General features: G+C 38.0%; 1 protein-coding gene across 1 annotated transcript in view; it reads left to right on the top strand.

Moving 5' to 3' along the window:
* The window catches only part of LOC139468042 (E3 ubiquitin-protein ligase MARCHF1-like), a 40837-nt gene that overhangs the window by 9845 nt on the left and 11696 nt on the right, over positions 1 to 19296 (top strand). Inside the window, exon 3 of the mRNA XM_071249732.1 lies at positions 6395 to 6667. Within this exon, the coding sequence (XP_071105833.1) occupies positions 6395 to 6667 (273 nt within the window). The remainder of the gene's footprint in view (positions 1 to 6394; positions 6668 to 19296) is intronic.

The following is a 19296-nucleotide window of genomic DNA, read 5'->3' on the forward strand; positions in this document are numbered from 1 at the left end:
CACTGCCTTGAACGGTTATAAGTCATGTTAGATAAGACATATAGTACTTAAACATTGAATTGGCTGATCTGAAGGATGTCAGACCTCTGTATTTTTTCTCACTAAAAATTTTAGTGTCTTGTTGGTTACAGAGATTTTTGGTAATATTGCAAGAAGCTGGAGAAAAAATAATAAATAAAAACATGTCAGGGTTCATTTGATGTTGATTGCCTAAATATAGCTCAAACATGTCATTTTTAATTGGCTGTCTTGTGTCCTTAAAAGAAGAAAATACATTTTCTACCTCAACTTCGTATTTAGGTTCACGATGGTGTAAGCTGCTTTATTGGCTGTTAGTATTTGCTGATGTGGCATAAAACAATAATCTCTCTCATTTTGGGTGGTGAGGTGAAATGGGAATTACTGGCGCATTTAAGACTATTGCACTTGTATAGCTGCTTGTACTAGTGTGGACTTACGCTAGTTTTATAGAGCAGTTTAACATGGATACCCAACTGAGACACAGTATGTTGACTCCAAGAGGACCAGTCCTAGTTTTATCCCCTTAGACCAAGGCATGGAAACAACAAGTACCATCTATTTCCGTCTTCAGGTATGACGTGACAAGGGATCAAACCTTTGAATTCCCACTCTCTTGGCACAATTCTATCCACTAGACACAGGACAGCCTCCAAAGGATATGAACCAGTTGAGCACATCCTCACTGTGAGGCACAATCCAGTTATTATCAATTATTAATACGTTAGTAGTGAAGGTAAAACTCTTCTTTCTGATAAAAGAAATTAAAGTTTGACTGAAAATGCAAATAAATGCCATATAGCCTCAATAAACCCCATTGAAGGTACTGTGGATCAGTCAACCAAGTATGGTTATGTTTGTTCAGCTTGTGTTAACACAAGCCTGTTGTTCAGTTGTGACAGCTGTACAGAAGAGTTTTTAAACAGAGGATATCAAATTACTGGGCATGTCATTGTTTGAAATGTTGATGGGTGAGTTTGATTTTGGCTTGCTGCATGAATGTAAGCAATCCGATATAGTGACCTGCTTCAGTATGTTTCCACCTACTTTAAAGGTTTGTTGAGTATGGGAAGTAAACCAGCCTACAGAAATATTGCATTTTCTCCATTTTTTAATGCAACCATATCTCGAGTAGGCTATCATCTCATGGCTAACAGTAATAATGCTGGTTAGTTTTAGGTTTCTTGTGTAACATTGCGCGAGCAATCCAATGATTGACATAAGCATTGATATACACAACTGGGATACAATGACATGGACCAACCAAGTCAGCGAGCATGACGACCTGATCTAGATCCTGTTTGTCACCTCTTACCACAAGCATGGGTTGCTGATGACCAATCTAACCCAGATCTTCATGGGAGGTATATGTTAGTGTATCAGATAACTGTAATTTGCCTTATAATTATTTGACTTCAAGGACGGCTATTTAAGTACATCTCAGTATTGAATATGCAGGTTTTTTTATAAAGGAACATTCCTCATTTGACATGTGTTCTGGTAAAGCATTCTGTGCTGGTTAGCAGTGAATCAATGGAACTCTCTCTATACATGCTGTAGCAATATACTACTAAACCACACTATTAATTATGTTATATATGCATTTGAGGTCAAATAAGTGACAGCAGATTCTGGTCAATTGCAGGATTTGCAATTGATGTGCACTGCCAACTGGTCAACAGATATTTTCCAGATTGTTTCATGTTTTTAATCAAGGTGCTCGTGTGATTTGATGCACTTTGCGATGTAAGACACGTTTTATTGCAATTTTGATCTTGATCTTTACTTGGCTCCGCCATTTTCTTTAAAATAAATGCAAGTGATACGAGAGGTGGAATCTGATTGATCCATAGGTGGGGCTCAGAAGGGACATAACTCATAACAGCTACGATCAAGCCCAGGAATTCTAGCCTAGTTTGGCAAGGGTGGAAACTGGTCTTTTAAAGTCAGTTAACTGTCTTGCCTCGGGTACTACAGATATGTACACCAAGTATGTTTCTGTATACAGAAATGTACCCTAGCAAGAATCAGAATACAGGACGATACCATAGAATGAATTCATTGCGCGGTTCGCTAAACTGGTTCTTTGACTCTGAACATGCAATGTTTTCTTCAGTTTCAGGATTTGAACTGTTATACTGTTGAATGTAATGCTTTCCAGCTTGCTATATATTAGTAAGCATAAACAGTACTCCGTGAAGCATAGCATTATCCAGCATGCATTCGTTATCAAGCGAAGCGTAACTTCAACATGAACCGGTTTCAGATTCGGATTGAGGCTTTTGGATTCATCTGCCGTATACAGTAGAACACGGATATAATGAACACGGATATAGCAAACAAGCGGATACAAGGAACTGTTAAAAAATATAATAATATCATAATTATAATTATATAATATCATATAAAATCTACGTATATAACAGACTCTCTACAGCGAACTAACGGATACAGCGAACTGATATCTGATCACCGACAAGCCCATCTATCACTAATTAGTGAGAAATCTCACTCAGTGTCAACTGTCACTGACAATTGGCTGTACACAATCAGCGGCGGATCAACACAATGGCGGCAAATCAATACAATCAGCGGATCAACCTTGTTAAATTTGCATAGTGTTAATCTTACCTGTACATGTAATCTTGTCTCTAAAACAAACATTAAACATATAAATTTTACGAGATTGTGTCCAAGTGTCAGTTCACTTGCATATGCTATCATTGCGGGCAATAGTAAGCATGGTAAGAGGAAAGCTATCAGTTTAGACACGAAATTGAGAATTATTAATGCTGTTGATGCTGGCATAAAAACCAAGAAAGACATTGCAATGGAATTTGACATTCCAAAATCAACATTAAGTACCATTATGAAGAAGAGAGAATCCATTCTTGAATCCTGTGACTCAACTGACTTTGGCCCGAAGGGGTTACGAGCTGCCAATCACCAAGATGTAGAGGACGCCCTCTTCAAATGATTTCAAGCCCTGAGAAGCGAAAACATTCTGCTTAGTGGTTCATTACTGCAGACCAAAGCTGAAAATCTTGCAGTGAAATTAGGCCATGAAGATTTCACGTGTAACACTGCAATTACGTGTATTGTGTTTTGTCTTATCCAAGATGGCGGACGTGTATAAACGTGTATAGCGAACAACGGATATAACAAACTGATTTCTCTGGTCCCTTGTAGTTTGTTATATCCGTCTTCTACTGTAAATGATATAGGGTATCGTGTATTGTTCATCTTCTTTATTTTTATTTTGGCCAGGGTACATTTTTGTATACTGAAACGTACCTGGGGTACGTATCTCTAGTACCTCTGCAGACAACGAACCCTTCAGCAACATTGTCATGTTAAGCAATGTTGGTCTCGGAGAGCAGTTTGATGGGTGACTGAGAGTTTCTATGGCTTCGGTCCTGTCCCACATGTAGCACATATGGTGTCATCTTAGGCGAGTGACTTAATATTATGTAATATGACGCGGCAGTGAATGGGTACCCAGTAGGATGAGATGGTAATCTCTGCTAACCTTCCAGCGCCTCACAGGCGGATTGGGTTATGTAGTCCCAAGGTAGCTGAGAATGAAATTTGGGTGCACACTGAGCCATTGACCAAGATAATAATAATGTAGGGTGATCATCCCTCAGCATTCAATCAGCATTCACATTATAAATGGAATTATTATTGTCATTAGTAGTAGTAGTAACAGTAGCAGCAGCAGCAGCAGCAGTAGTCGTAGTGTATAATGCATGCAATCATGAAGGATTATTATTGTAGTCAAATTCAAGTTAGTACATATCCTTACGGTGTGGTATTGTAATAAGGTTTTGAGTGACCGGCATGGAAGGTCAAGGTCACTAGAACAGTCATTCATGAAGTAGTTCTGACCCAACCCCCGTGTTGAGAAATAATCAAGCATGTGATTGACTGAAATTGAGGGTCAAGGTCATTAAATCAGAAGTATGATATAATTCTCTTATTAAGGCAGCTAGTGGCATGGCATTCTCTGCATTGGTTATATTTGCCCAGAGTGAAAGTGATTCAACTGGAAGTTCAGGCTTTAAAGGCATGAGACACATATAAAGCACATGTAACTTTCCTAAAGCACATGTTACTTTCTTGAAGCACATATTACTTTCTTGAAGTACATGTAACTTTCTTAAAGCACATGTAACTTTGCTTAACGCACATATAATTTTGTAAAAGCACATGTAACTTTGCTAAAGCACATGTAACTTTCTTCACGCACATATAACTTTGTTAAAGCACATGTAACTTTCTTCACGCACATAAAACATTCTTATAGCACATAAAACATTCTTGAAGCACATGTAACTTTCTTATTCAAGTACCTTGAAGCACAGGATTCTCTGTTGTTAAGTGCTTTTGTGAAATGTATTTTCACCAATCAGAAGTGATGTCATTAAAACAGAAGTTCTGGAATGGGGCTTTCAGACATCAGGTTGTGTCTTCTCAGATCAGAAGTCATGTCAATAGGCCAGGCAATATGCTAGCTAAAAGCAAGGTATGAGGGGTGTGGTATCTTTGACAATATGTATTATAAATATTACTATATTCCCAGTGTAGGGATGTATATGCATTGATACATGAATGAAAGATGTCAATACATTCTCGCCGTTTATAACCAGTTTGTTTCTATGTATGGAGTCACTAAGATTCACCAGTCAATGACTGCAAAAAGAAACCATCCTGAAGCTATGCTATTTCATAGATAAAAACAAATTTTGACTCACAATAGTCAAATTACAAGAAGTTATTGCTTAATATTATTGTTGTCAGTCATCTTGGTCATGATAACCCTGATTTCTGAGTACATGGAACAATGATGTAGTGGCAAAGGTATGAATGTGCTCCAGTGACATAGAGATTACTACACAAGTGTCTGTCAGATACCATTTATCTTACAACGACTTGTTTCAAAACATATCTATCTAGGGAAGGCAAGTTAGATACGCTTTGAAATGAATTGTAAGATATACGGTATCTGACAGGCATGAGTGGAGTAATCTGTTTCTTACACACCCTAAAATCGCACCTTTTTAGCATCGATTCAATGCATTATATCCATTCTCATGATTGCAGTGGCACATTAATACAGAACACAACGGTCAATGTTGACGTCACCCGATGTACTGCTTATACTCGTATATAATGTGACCCTACACAAAAAGGTTTCCGCCATATCTTTGGATTATCAAGGCGATGATGATAATGCAAACTAGATAAGATCAATGAACCCGTTAGGATGCTGAGTTAATCAGTGACTGACTTTTACAAAATGGCATCTTCACTGACAACAGTACGCAGGATTTTACGAGGGGACTTTCTTTTCGATTCAGGGATCGTATACATAAATGTGTCATGTAGGTAATCAGAAACATTCTGATACTGAGTACTGTTATTTGTTTTCATGTTTTTCATTGAAACCAAAAGAATAAGCCGTGAAATGCAGATAAGTATCGTCGCTGTTGAGCATTATTTTGTGTCAGTCATGGTGTCACACAGGACATAATCTTTCATGATCGCTGTTGAATTTACCCGATCATTGCAATGTATACATTTTTCACTCCATAATTCGTGCTTCAATACTCTTCCAAAGAATATTCTCAATAATTCTACAATAAGGAAAGTAGTGCCTCAGGTCATCACCATGAAGTAGCCAATCACAGGCCTGGAATTTGATCTCACACATATGTTTGATACCAGTTATCTCAAGTGGGTTTCTCAGCGACAGGTGTGTAAGGAATTGCATTCTTTGTACATGTTGTAGCAAGTGTAGGGTCTGTAGACAGAATGTCTTTTCATGATTCATGTTGATGAACTTGCTTTAAGCAGGGTACAAAATGTCATATTGTGGATCTTGTTTTCTATGTGTGGCTAGACTTGTGTCAGATGGCAGTCCTAGTCTGTTTGATTTGTCTTTAAAACATTTAATTTAACTCAGATATTATGATAAAATCAGATCTGGCTGTTAATGACAGTCATAATTTAGGAGTGACATAGAGACTGCAGTCAAACACTTTTAGACTACCAGTACAAATTCACCACTTGACATCATTTAATCAATGTTTTATCCCTATTTTCATGATATTTGCCAAGTTTACTAGACTTTGGCTTTAGTCAATGGTTCACACTTGACTGAGGGGTCACGAGTTGCCCAGATGTCTTGGGTGCTGCTATTCATAGTGTAGTGTTGTGTCCCGTAGGTATCCTGAGACGTGCATAATCATGAACATGTAAAACTGAAATTCTGTTCAAATCACTCATTTGACAAGCAGATCGATGGTAATTTATGTTATAGATATGTAGGATTAATAAGCAATAAAGTTAATTATTGAATTCATTTCAATTACAGGAAACAATGCATGCAGATGCAGTGACGACACGTGGAACTGAACGATGTGAGTCACAGCTTTCAACAACGTCAGCGGGCATGGACATCTGTCGGATATGCCACTGTGAAGCCGAGCCCAACAACCCACTTATCTCCCCTTGCCTCTGTTCAGGCAGCCTCAAATTTGTCCACTCGGCATGTTTACAAAAGTGGATCAAAAGCTCAGAGAAAAATGTCTGCGAACTTTGTAAATTCCAGTACATTATGACAACGAAGACTAAACCATTCAAAGAGGTGAGAGTTCTGTGACCTCTGTCTTGATTTCATTAGCTTGATTTGTAGTCATTACACCAAGCAACCAGTGTCACAAGTTTCCAGGGGGCACGGGTGGCCCAGTCGTCTAAGGAGCCGCGATTCGCCGTGCAGAGTTGCGTCCCTTTGGCACGCTAGAAACCTATGATTGTGGGTTCGAATCCCAGTCGCCCCAATTATGTTTCTAGGTTTGTCAGCACCATACCATACTGAAGTGGTAAACGTCTGAGACCTGCATCACTTCGGGCTTTCCTCCCACATCAAGCTGACACGCCGTGATATAACTGGAATACTTTTAAAAGTGGTGTTAAATCCAACTCACTCACTAACTCACAAGTTTCCAAATGGTGCCTCTTATTATAGACTTCCTTTTTTAACTTTTCTTTGTCTGGTTTTAGCTTCTGAATGTGAATTCAAAACACCACAACTGGAAAAGGGAAGAAAAAGTCTCCACATATATATTTTTTAAGGACAATTTTGAATGTTGTTTACAAGCTGAAAATGGTTCCAGGCTTTAACCCCCGGCTTTATCTATTTTCTAGTCTATGGGACTTTCAGTAATACATTTTGTAATACACGGTTGTCTCAGGCTGGAGACCTGTGGCATGCTTCACTTGTTTCTAAACTCTTACTGGTGCTGTGTCATTGGACATACTCAGGAGTATTACGCCTTTCAGAAATGGGAGGGGCGGTCGGGTAGCCTAGTGGTTAAAGCGTTCGCTCGTCACGCCGAAGAACCGGGTTCGATTCCCGACATGGGTACAATGTGTGAAGCCCATTTCTGGTGTCCCCCCGCCATGTAAACTATCTACAATTTGGATAAATTCAAATATTAATATGACATTATATTATACGCTTTAGTGTCACACAGGACTCAAACTGTAAATGATTTGTGTCTATTCTCGATTTCAGTGTGAAAAACGCTGATTCAGATGTCCTATTTGAGTGCCACTCAAACTCTATTTATTGAAGCACATTTGAATTCATCTGACTTGAGGTTTTATTCTTTTGCTTAGTGTTTACTGTACAAAGATCAGTAGTGGTGCATGCTTTGATAACCTTAGATAGTTTAAATAACTTCATGTATCACGAACATGAACTTTTTGAGCAATTTAGTTTTTACTCAAAGGTTTCTATTTGAATTGGGTTATTACATTTTTCATTGAATAACCAATATTTTTTCACTCATCTATTCAACACTCTATTGGGGTTTTCTCCAAATGAGCAAACATTGTGAGATATAAAAAAATATACTGGAAAAGCTTCATTGGGTATTTACGCGTGCTGTTTTTACACATTTGAGTTTTTCATTCAGTGCTTGCGTAACTATACACAAGTTAATTGAAAGTTCTGGATTTTGAATTGGAGGTATTTTACGCAAATACGCAGCTCATCTGTAGCTTTGATGTATGACGCCCTGAATACAAAATTAACATGCACTTACAAGAAGCTGGTTCCGGGGTTATATGCTGTAAATGTGATATTGAATATACTTATGTAAAATTGTAACCTTGAAACGGAGCAAGACGTTTGATTGGCTGGCTGACAAAATAATTGCTTGATAAATACTGATCAACTGATAAATATATCTTATGTCTCACAAGTCAATAATAATGATAGGGCATTTTATATTGTATCAATTGGTTTACCAAAGAAAAACTTCAGTGTGGGTGGTTGAAGTTAACTCAAAGATAAGTACTGTTAGCACTAAATGAAAAACGAACTTGTTGGACATCACAGAAGTATGATTGCAAAATATAGTTGATTCTTATTGTTTGTTGCTAGAAGAAAGATTTTATACGTATTATTCATGATTTTTTTAACGGTGGTGATAAAATCTCGTGTTTTTTACGTTCACAAAGTTGTAAAACAAAGTCTGCTAGAATGTTTTGTCAAAAGTCTTTGACGTTTGATATCAGGTTTTTGGGGGGACGAAATCATAAACCAACTAAGAAAATATAAGGCCCAGTAAAAGAAACACCTCTCTATATATTCCCAACAGGATATGTTCTGAGTGCTGAGGTAATCCTTCCTAAAATGTAAACACATATGTGAAACAGAATCATCTGAGATGTCTTGATGACTTACAGTTCATGTCTTCCTGCTCGGGTTGTGACCCAGGTTTGGCATGTAAACTGAGGCAATAACAGAATATTATTAATTTGTGAGGATATAAAACTATTTGAAAATGTGAATATATTACTACTTGTGTCATATGAAGCCTAACATTCCACAATATACTGAGATATAACAGTGTTCATATTTTGATCCTTTGGTCCTTACTGCTATGGTATTAGTATCTAGGGATCCCCTAAATCTTTCAGTTCTTTACATTATGGCAAAGGCCCTTTGAAATTTCATGCCTAATTTTTAACGCTATATAAGACTGTTTGATTTAAGTTGTAATAGCTTGAATAGGAAGTATCTTCATGTGGACAACAACCTATGTTGCCATGACAACACAACAAAGCTTTGACTCTTCACTAAAAGTTGTTATTTATCCTACAACTAGGATTTGTGTTAGCACATTTCACTCCTTATCTTTATGTACAGTACAAAAGTAGACAATGTTCAATATAACAAGCGCTTCCTATTTCTAATTTTGAGAGCCTCCTGGGCGCTTATTACTTCGAATACGGTACATCAGTAGGGATATGATGCTGCAGCTCACACTCAAATCTTTGGGTTCATGTGCAGCGTTCAAAATGAAAGAGAGCTTTGGAAGTTTGATCCTTCATTATCTGAATCTAGTGTCCCCCTTATTCTTCAACTTTTAATATTAGGACTATCCAGTTATACACTGCAATAGCATTTACCTAGACTAGATATTCTGAACTGATCTCTGCTATTAAGGCCCTAACAAATGTCTTATGTTGTTTTTGTAACACCCTGAGTATTTCATTCTCAAATGATGTCAAATCATACAGAATTGAATTGAAGTTTTTAACTGGTCCCTAAAGATGTCTAATTGCGTGACTGTCCATCACAAGACAATCTTCACTCATGCGATGTGAAACATATCCTTGTGTTTACATCAGAAGCCAAGGACATATTTTTTAAGGTTACTCCTTTGTAAATAAATACAACCGTATATAAAAAAAATTGATAGAAACAAGCACCTACATTAAAATTGAAAGGAGGCCTTGAGACATGGGGGATTCAGAACCTGTGGAAAATCTAGACTTGCTTCATTTGGAGATATAGCATTACAGTAGGGGCTGGACGCAAGGGAAAATAATATGATTCAGGGTCTGAGAGACATGCTAGGATGTACCTGGCTATGGCAGCCATATTACAAAAGCCAGTTTGTTAAAATGTAATGCAGTTAGGAATAGGGGTAATTTGTAGTGGGGTTCTGTATTTTGCTGTATTTTTTGTTTTTACCTTGATTTTACCTTTGCACTTTGACCATACTGAAATCTGAAACTGCCAGCATGGCAGCTATATTGAAAAACCTATTTATCTCAGACACTTGGTAGTGGCTCTGCAGTCATCATCTCCTCTGAAATAGCTGATGAAGCTGTATGTTCTCCTTAGGATGGTATTTATTTTCAAATCTCTAAACTGTTGACCTACATATGCAGTGGAGCTACAATGCAGACTGCCAGTGGTACTTTTTACAAGACAATTACGTATGGAAATAATTTTAATTTTAATTTCAAAATATTGAAATAGCAGCATTCATCCATAAATATGCTAACTAATTTTCTGCGTCCCAGAAGATGAATTGTAAAATAATTCTGAATATTAGATGCATAATTGTGTGTCCAGTAAATCCCTGAAAACCAGTGCTGTAAATTTGAACTCAAGGGCAATACAGAACTCTCACTGGTCAGAGCAGTCACTGGTTTCCCATCTTTTTTATTTAGCTTTAATATAAATGACTGCAAATATCGCACTCTTTTGAAAGGTAACACTTCCAGTTGTGGCTTCTTTTGGGTATATTGAGAAATAAAACAGTAAATCAAGACTGTACCATTCTTTGTGAAATTGCCACGATTAACAATTTTCCAGTTTGATGAATGACAGACCTGTCAACCCTCCCGCATTTTGCGGTAGACTCCCGCAATTTGATTAAATCTCCCAGTCTCCCGCATGATAGACTATTTCTATCGCAAAACAGAATTCTTCATTATTTCAAAAATTTGCCTCCATTGTCCCGTGATTAAAACAAAGAACAGGAAGTTTACGTCCTGATCTGTCTGGTAGGGTCATGGATTAGCGACTGCTATCACAGCCACCCGCAGGGTGACCCAGATGGGCCTTTGTCTAGTAATCAACTGGTAATTAAATTCATATGATGAACTATTTAACAATATAAACTGTAAGAAAACTCGGATAGTCCTAACAGGTACCTGAAGGGATATAAATACTTTAAATGAAAAATCAGCCGAGTATTCATCACTTACTGAAATGAACTGTTGTCTTCATGTTCTTAGTGTGTTTATTCCTCCATAATTTGAGAACGAAGGTACATATGGCCGGTCCACTTATACATGACTTAATTGGTTATCAGAATTATCAGAAACTTTGTTAAAACCTCAATATACCTCAAAGTTACGCTATTAAACTCTCGAAAATGAAAACAAAATATGACCTGCAAGCACCATCTTCAGAACAACATGATGTGTGATTGGTTGATTCAGTAGTCGAAATAACAATGCGTTACATGATCAGGCTTCCTCATAGCTAGGGTATCAAAGTCAAAGGTTAAAGTGAAACTTATATCATTAATTATTCCCCGCCCCAACGAAGTCGGTGGGGGATAAAGAAATGGGTTCTGTCCGTGCGTGCATGTGTGCGTGTGTGCGCCCCGAAATCGTTTCCGGAGCATAACTCAGAAACCGTTTAATATTTCTCTACGAAACTTTGCATGTCTATCAGACTCATGCTGAACTGGTGACTTTTGATATTTAGGAATTTTTATTTTTTTTATTTTTTATGTTTCCATGGCAACAAGTTGGACTTAGGTTCTATAAGGGTGCTGTTCATTTCCGGAGCGTACCGTATTCGACCCATTAAGCGCCCAGGGCGCTTAAAAATAGACAGAAACGGTGGGCGCTTATTGGGGACAATTCAGGTCAAATTGGCGTAAATTCATCAGTAAGCCTTACCATATTTTCTTGAGAATAGTGCGCACTTTTTTTTCCAAAAAACACAGCTGTGTAGAAGGGGGTGCGCATTATACATGAATTAATGAGTTTTGATGTTTTTTACCCAATGAAAAGACATTACTGTGAGCACGTAACACCGGAAATACCATGTCAACAAATCCATTCTGAAGTTCGCAAATTATTCTTGTAATTACACTGTCTGGCTATAAAAAGTGTTCTTTGTATATCTGGAATTTTGTTTGTAACTTATTTCATTAATTTTATTCAAAATTCCTTTTAATATTGTTTTAATTAATTTCGGCGAAATTGTGTGTGAAGCGATCGGAAGATCGCACAACTCACCGTTATTAACAGCAACCACGGTCAGATTACTGCTATTGATCACATGCACGGGAGCCTTGACGGTGACTGGTCAGACTGGTTCCATGTAAAAAATAATACCCGGCAATAGCGATCAGCTGCTTTGCTTAGGGTTATTTTTATTTTAAATATGTTTAGTAAAAGCTGCATCTAAATTAACAAGATATTGGAATATATTATTCCTGATAAAAAAATAGTTTCAGATACAACTTTTGCCGATCCTTGCATTTAAAATCCTGTAAAGTTTGGGGGAGGGGCGCTTAATGTGTCGAATATGGTAAATCAAAAACCGTTAAATAATTTCTTACAAAACTTTGCATGTTTACCAGACACATACTGAACTGCCTTTTGCTATTTAGGAATTTAAGAAATTTTTATTTTTTACGTTTCCATTGCAACAAGTTGGACTTGTTAGTGCTGCAATTAGGCCATTTACAAGAAGGTCCAGTGAACATAGTTCACAGGAGCTAATGCATTGCACACAACCGGACATGTCATATTGGCGGGGGATATGAGTATTTCATGCTTGTTTCCTTTTGACTGACATCGTGACTTGTGTGCACAGAAAAATCAACATATAGAACTTCAAATTTCACGAGAATGTATCCTGTGATTATTTTACATGATTTGATTGGCTAATAGTTTGCTAGTGTTCCAGATCTGCTATCTAATTTGCATACAACAATACTAGTCAAGCAATGAGATTAATACACATCAAGGTCAGAAAGGTCAACAACGAGACTCATTTCATTCATAAATTGTAGTATAACATAATAGTACTTCCAAACATGGCATACATTTCTTGGAATGGAATAACTCGAACATATCTAGGAAAATTAAGAAGCGAAGTAATGGGACTGTCAACAGACTACTGCAGACAGAAAAAAACCAATATATCTTATTGAAATTAGGAGTGATCATGTTGCGTCAGGATAAATGCACTTGATATTTTTCTTTGGCATATTTTGTAACCAAAATCGCGCCAAATACTCAGAAACAGAAAACCTGCATCATAACTAAGCTTGACAACTGGTCGGATTGAACACGTCAACTGGTCAAGTTCCCCGATGGTTAAATTTCAATATCTGTTAGCGTTTATCTGAGATGATCTTTGAAGGAAAGTGATATGGGTAGATTGTACTAGGTTTATTCTTGGAGGAGGAAAACGCATTTTGAAGTCAAATCTCCCACATTGTCATGATGTGCTGTTTACAGGTCTGGAATAAAGGTATCCCCAAGTAAATATGTAGATGTTCCCTACAGCAAGCAGGGTTTCAAGATTAACAATTTTACTGTATGATTAATTTGCATAAGGGTATCCCTTTGAAAATGTGTAGATGCTCCCTACAGCAAACAGGATTTCAAGATTAACAATTTTTCTGTATAATTAATTTACGCTTACTAATTACTCACAATTGTTTTATTGTTTGTGTCCCAAGACCATGACGATTGAATATTGCTAGATACCCATGTTAAACCATTTCTGGTTAATGTACTACAAACTTAAGTGTATAAAACCCATAGATATGTGATGTGACCAGGAAGTGTATGTGGCCAGGTACATGTAGTTGAAGGAAATAAGTGGCGTTAAGTCAAAAGCTCTCATTCTAATTTTAATGAACATTTTTTAAGACAACTTAAAAACCAACATGCATTGGTGACATGATGTTGAGGGAGACATGTCACTAATTTTCAGTGGCAGAAATTAAAATCTGCGAGTTCTGTGGCCGGGTGAAAACACCGAGTTACTTAACCCAACAAGAGATCAGCAAGCATTAGATCAATGTAAATAGGGGATAATTTGCTGATAATGTCCATGCCTGCCACTGTCATGGAAAACGTGGTCTGTTCGCAGAAGACTAATATCAGTTTGTGGTCGCATTAATGTAAGTAAACAATGTCAGTGTAACTGCCGGGTGATAGTTCTGTTTGTTATGTGCCCATCAGATTTGGCCTTCAGTCAGGAAGTTTTGACATGGGGGCTGTGTCACAAACCAGCTTGTTCTTTTTGAAGCAGTTATTACTGTCTCTGTGTTAGCTCACCTGTTGTTTTCCTACTGTTTGTGATGAAGCATGCTAGATTTGTTCCACCCAAAGGTGAGAGTTCACATTGCTATGACATTACTGAAAAGTAAATTTTATCTAATCATACAATCACTGTGATTGATGCAGAAGCTTAAACACAACTGATTCAATTTAAGATAAAACTACAGTAGATTTATTGACTTATACCTGGTTAAGGAGCCATTTGTTGTATCCAAGGTTTGTCATTCAAGTATGTATGGTTATCAATGGCTTTTCTCGACACTGTTTCGTTTTCGGTCACTGTTTGAAACTGAAACATCGCCACCTTGCTGGGTATTTATAATCAGGTTGGGTTTTTAAGCATTCAGAGCTGATTTTGTTTATCCTGATCTTCTGGGTTAGTGTTTGTGCGTTCAATTTCAAATATTTTGCCTGCCAAAGGTTTATGTAAAGCGTGACTGAGAACAAAAAGTCTCGTTTGAGTATCCGAAAAACCAGTGTGAGCGAGTTAATAATGAGGTGGTTGGTAGCCCAAGGGTTAAAGCGTAAGATCCATCCAACAAGTGATCTTAGCGCTAAGACGATCATATCTTCCATACTATAATGGGGCGGTGGGATAGCCTAGTGGTTAAAATATCACGAGGAAGGCCCAGGTTCGATTTTGCACATGGGTACAATGTGTGAAGCCCATTTTTGGTGTGCCCCTGCATCGATATTGCTGGAATATTGCTAAAAGCAGCATAAAACCACACTCACTTACTCACTCGATTTCACTTACCGTATTCGACGTAATAAGCGCACAGGGCGCTCTCAAAATTAGAAATAGTGGGCTCTTATTAGAATATTATTTTGGTGGAAAAACAGAGTTCCAGAATTTAATTGCCCATAATTAAGGGTGCATATAACACACCAGTACGTATTATACCCAAATAAATAAGTCTTGTGTACATTGATCAATCGGAAGGGGTGCTAATTGGGATTGTCCACTTGCCAATATATTAGCAAATATAGCCATGGGCGCTTATGAAGTCGAATACGGTAATTGTATTTAATGAGGCTTACTTTCTTTGACACCACCCCCCAGTAGAATATATAACCCACAGTTTTCACAGGAAGTGTATTATGGTAATGATGTGATCGCACTTTTGTTTCACTGCATGTAATTAAAATACTTAGGTACAGCTTTTGTGATGGTATTTGGTAATCGTTCACTGTATTCATGTACATGTACATTAGGGCTGTTACGATTCACTCGCGTATTCGGTGAATCGAACCGTATCCATTCATGAATTGAATTCGTTATTTGTGGCCACTAGAATCGAATATTTACGAATATGCAGTCATGTGCACTTACATACCTTGTACCTAAAAATATCCATAAGAACATAAAACATGCATTGACAGTATTGTGGTCACTGGTCATTGTCATATACTTCAGCTGCTGACTTGTTATTGTATTCCTGAATTAATATTTGTATTCGTTATTTGCGATACGAATCGTATTCGCCTCATAGTGTATTCGTTGCAGCCCTGATGTACATCAAATGACAGAAAAGTCTTTGGAGCACTGTGAATACAAAGTTTGTGTTTGTTTAACGCCGCACTCAGCAATATTCCAGCTATATGACGGCGGTCTGTAAATAATCGAGTCTGAAACAGACAATCCAGTGATTGATATCATGAGCATCAATCCACGCAATTGGGATCGATGTCATGTATCAACCAAGTCAGCGAGCCTGACCATCCGATCCCGTTAGTCGTCTTTTACGATAAACATAGTCGCCTTTTATGGCAAGTATGGGTTGCTGAAGACCTGTTCTTCCCCGGAATCTTCATGGGTCTCATGGATCGTGACCCTGTTACTAGGGGTGGCAACCTTGTTTCAATACACCTGTTGTTAAGATACGCCCACTCAATTATTTTCTATGGTGTGGATTTGCAAAAGTAATAGTTTTGCCGTGCACCAGCCCAGTAGAGGCTGAAGCTGTTTCAGCTTACAGCCTATCACAAACTTAATGGGGGCGGTTGGGGTAGCCTAGTGGTTGAAGCATTGGCTCGTCACACCCAAGACCCGGGTTTTGAAGATTGTATCGTGTTGTTCTATTGCAACCCGAAATATTTCTTGAAGACTGAATTCTGCATCACTTTACAATTCTTGGTACGATGAAAAACAACAACAACAAAAACAAAAGCAAACCTAGTTGATGGCAACAAAGTCTTATCATCCAGGCTCGTGGAACTTGAAGAATTTCTTGCTTAAATCTTGCAAACGAATTCTGGCTATCTTGGCTCAACTGTTCCAGTGTGTATCATATCAGAAGGCATGTATAATGTGATGCCATTGACTAGTACACAGCCTTGTTAACTTTATAGCATTGATAATTCAGCTTCAAAATGTCGCTCTGCATTCAGTAGCTTTAGATCTTAGTGGATCTTCCATTGAGCTTATTTATAGTATCCAACCAATAGATCTCAAGATATGTCAAGCAGATTTTCTGGCCAGATTGTTTGGTGGTAGATTGTCTTCCATGAGGTTCTCACAAAATAGGTGGGTCAGGGAATGGGCGTATGACTAATGGGTGGGGGGATTAAGAGGGTCAGGGGGCGGGTGTAAGGAGGATTTAGAGTGTAAGGGGGCGGCGTAGGACTGAGAGGTCAGGGGGTGGGGGACTGGGGTAGGACTGAGTGGTCAGGGGGTGGGGGTAGGACTGAGAGGTCAGGGAATGGGGTAGGACTGAGAGGTCAGGGGGTGGGAGTAGTACTAGAGAAGGTGGGGGTAGAATGAGAGGTCAGGGGGCTGGGGGTAGAACTGTGTTGAGATGGGGGAAGATTTAGAGGGTCCGGGGGTTGGTGTAGGAATGAGAGGCACAGGGAGTGGGGGTAAGGAGTAGATGATGGGAGAGTTTGGGGAGGCCTTCTGAGGCCTTATATATTTTGACTAAATGCTTATGCAGTGGAGTTAATGTATTCCTGATAAGGTATGTCACGTTTCAGTATGGTTGACACCAGGGGTCCGGAAACTGTCATATGCGCCGGACATGTTCGATTTGGAATCTCAAATGTCCGGTTTAAAATATTGCTTACCAGACATTTAAATTTTTCTGTCCGGACATTTTAAAAAGTATTGTCCGGACATTCTTAAATTTTGACCGGACATAATCAACAGTTACGACTGAGCAGTTTCTGTCTGCAGTTGTAACAAAATGAAGATTATCTACACTGACAAGCTTTGTTTGTTTTGATTGCTGTAAATACATCGTACCTACATGATAGTCCAATCGGTCAGTCACTGATATAGGCAATAAACTAAGTTGACACAAATTAATCGAGGATTAATTACTGAGAACATCTTGTTAATTTGAGTGAAAGGTGTTTACAACTGTACATAAGTACCTTGCATCATCGATGTACCTCATTATCCTCACAATGCTATGATCATTTGAGTGGATCTGCCGAACCCTCAAAGTCTGGACGATCGTTTTGTAAGTCGTGGCTAACGACTATCACTTTGTTGACATACAATGAGGATTTGCAGATTTTATTGTTTTCAGTAGCTAGTCGTATATGGAATCTTGATTGACCACCATTTTGCTTTCTGTGACGATTGATATCAAATTTTTTATGGTCAATAATTAAGTACAGATGAAAAAAGTATTCAAATACCGGTAACTATTGCTATCAACGATATTTTAGTATTTGTGATTATATTATCTGTCTTGTTTTTCAATAATCTTTAGGTTTAAAAAAACCTTTTCCCGTGAGGTCACGTGATAACTAAATATGGGATAATAGTCTCGATCCAAATGTTACGATGCGTACACTTGAGCATGTTGAGCAGATATAACTCATGAATATATTAATTAGATCATTCACTACGTTAACAGATCGTTATTATAACAGAAACAAACGTATGTTTTCCATGTATATCTAAAATGATATTATTTGTTATTAATTGGTGGTCTGGTGAATTAAACAATTTAGTTTGAAAAAATTCATCATATTATGAATATGTAACAACTTGTAATGTGTGTGAAAAGTCGTACTAAAATACGCTATTTGAAGGGGGCGTGTCCTAAATGCAAATGTCCGATTGGGATTTTAAATTTTCCGGACCCCTGGTTGACACTTTATGCAAGTTGTTTTACAAATCAAGGTTTGCCTGTTGCAGATATGATCTTGATTAGAACACTGATTAGAACACTCTCTGTCCCATCATTTCTATCACTCACTCACTCACTCACTCATTCGCTCGCATCTGCCTTTATTAATGACATGTTTTATTTGAGTAAATCATGGAAAATAATCCATAATTCTTATTTCAGCAATGTTTTCATGTACTCCAAATGCTATGTAGGTCAGGCATTGCACATCACCTGTAGATGATGGCTGTACGCACAGGCTAAAATCAATCATTATGATGATCTATAATGACTTGTGGGTTTACAAAGCACAAAGGAGCAATACGAGTCAATGAGATATATTTAGCTCACCTTGAAGAAGGTGGACAGAGGACATGTATCATTTTAGGGTCAGAACCGGACACTAGACCTGGTAGCTCGAGTCGGTAGAGAACCCTACACCAATATCTAAACGAGGCTGATGCAGCTTCTTTGTTATGGACACTCTGATTTGGCGTGATGAAGAAAAGGTGTCCGTCACTGTCTAATATACTGAGCATGTTGAAAAGCACACAGTGCTACACAGTACTATGATGACACTATCTGAAAATTAAGTGGGCTTAAGGGGCGGTCGGGTAGCCTAGTGGTTAAAGCATTCGCTCGTCACGCCGAAGACCTGGGTTCGATTCCCGACATGGGTACAATGTGTGAAGCTCACTTCTGGTGTCCCCCGCAGTGATATTGCTGGAATATTGCTAAAAGCGGTGTAAAACCAAACTCACTTGGTTGCGCTTATGTCATGGCCGTTTGTTTGGTGCCAGTTGTGCATCTTTTCCTCAAGAACCATTTTGATTTCCTGATTATGTTGAAAATCCTATTTGTGGACATTACCAATCTATTTTTCTTCAAAATGTCATTAAATGTGGTACATGTGATATTTTGTATTTTGACCTCTATGCATGTTATGTGACATTTTCACTTTGACAATACTTCT

The sequence above is a fragment of the Haliotis cracherodii genome, unplaced genomic scaffold, assembly GCF_022045235.1.
Source record: "Haliotis cracherodii isolate W230 unplaced genomic scaffold, xgHalCrac1.p SCAF_2, whole genome shotgun sequence".
In the NCBI taxonomy this organism is placed as follows: Eukaryota; Metazoa; Mollusca; class Gastropoda; order Lepetellida; family Haliotidae; genus Haliotis; species Haliotis cracherodii.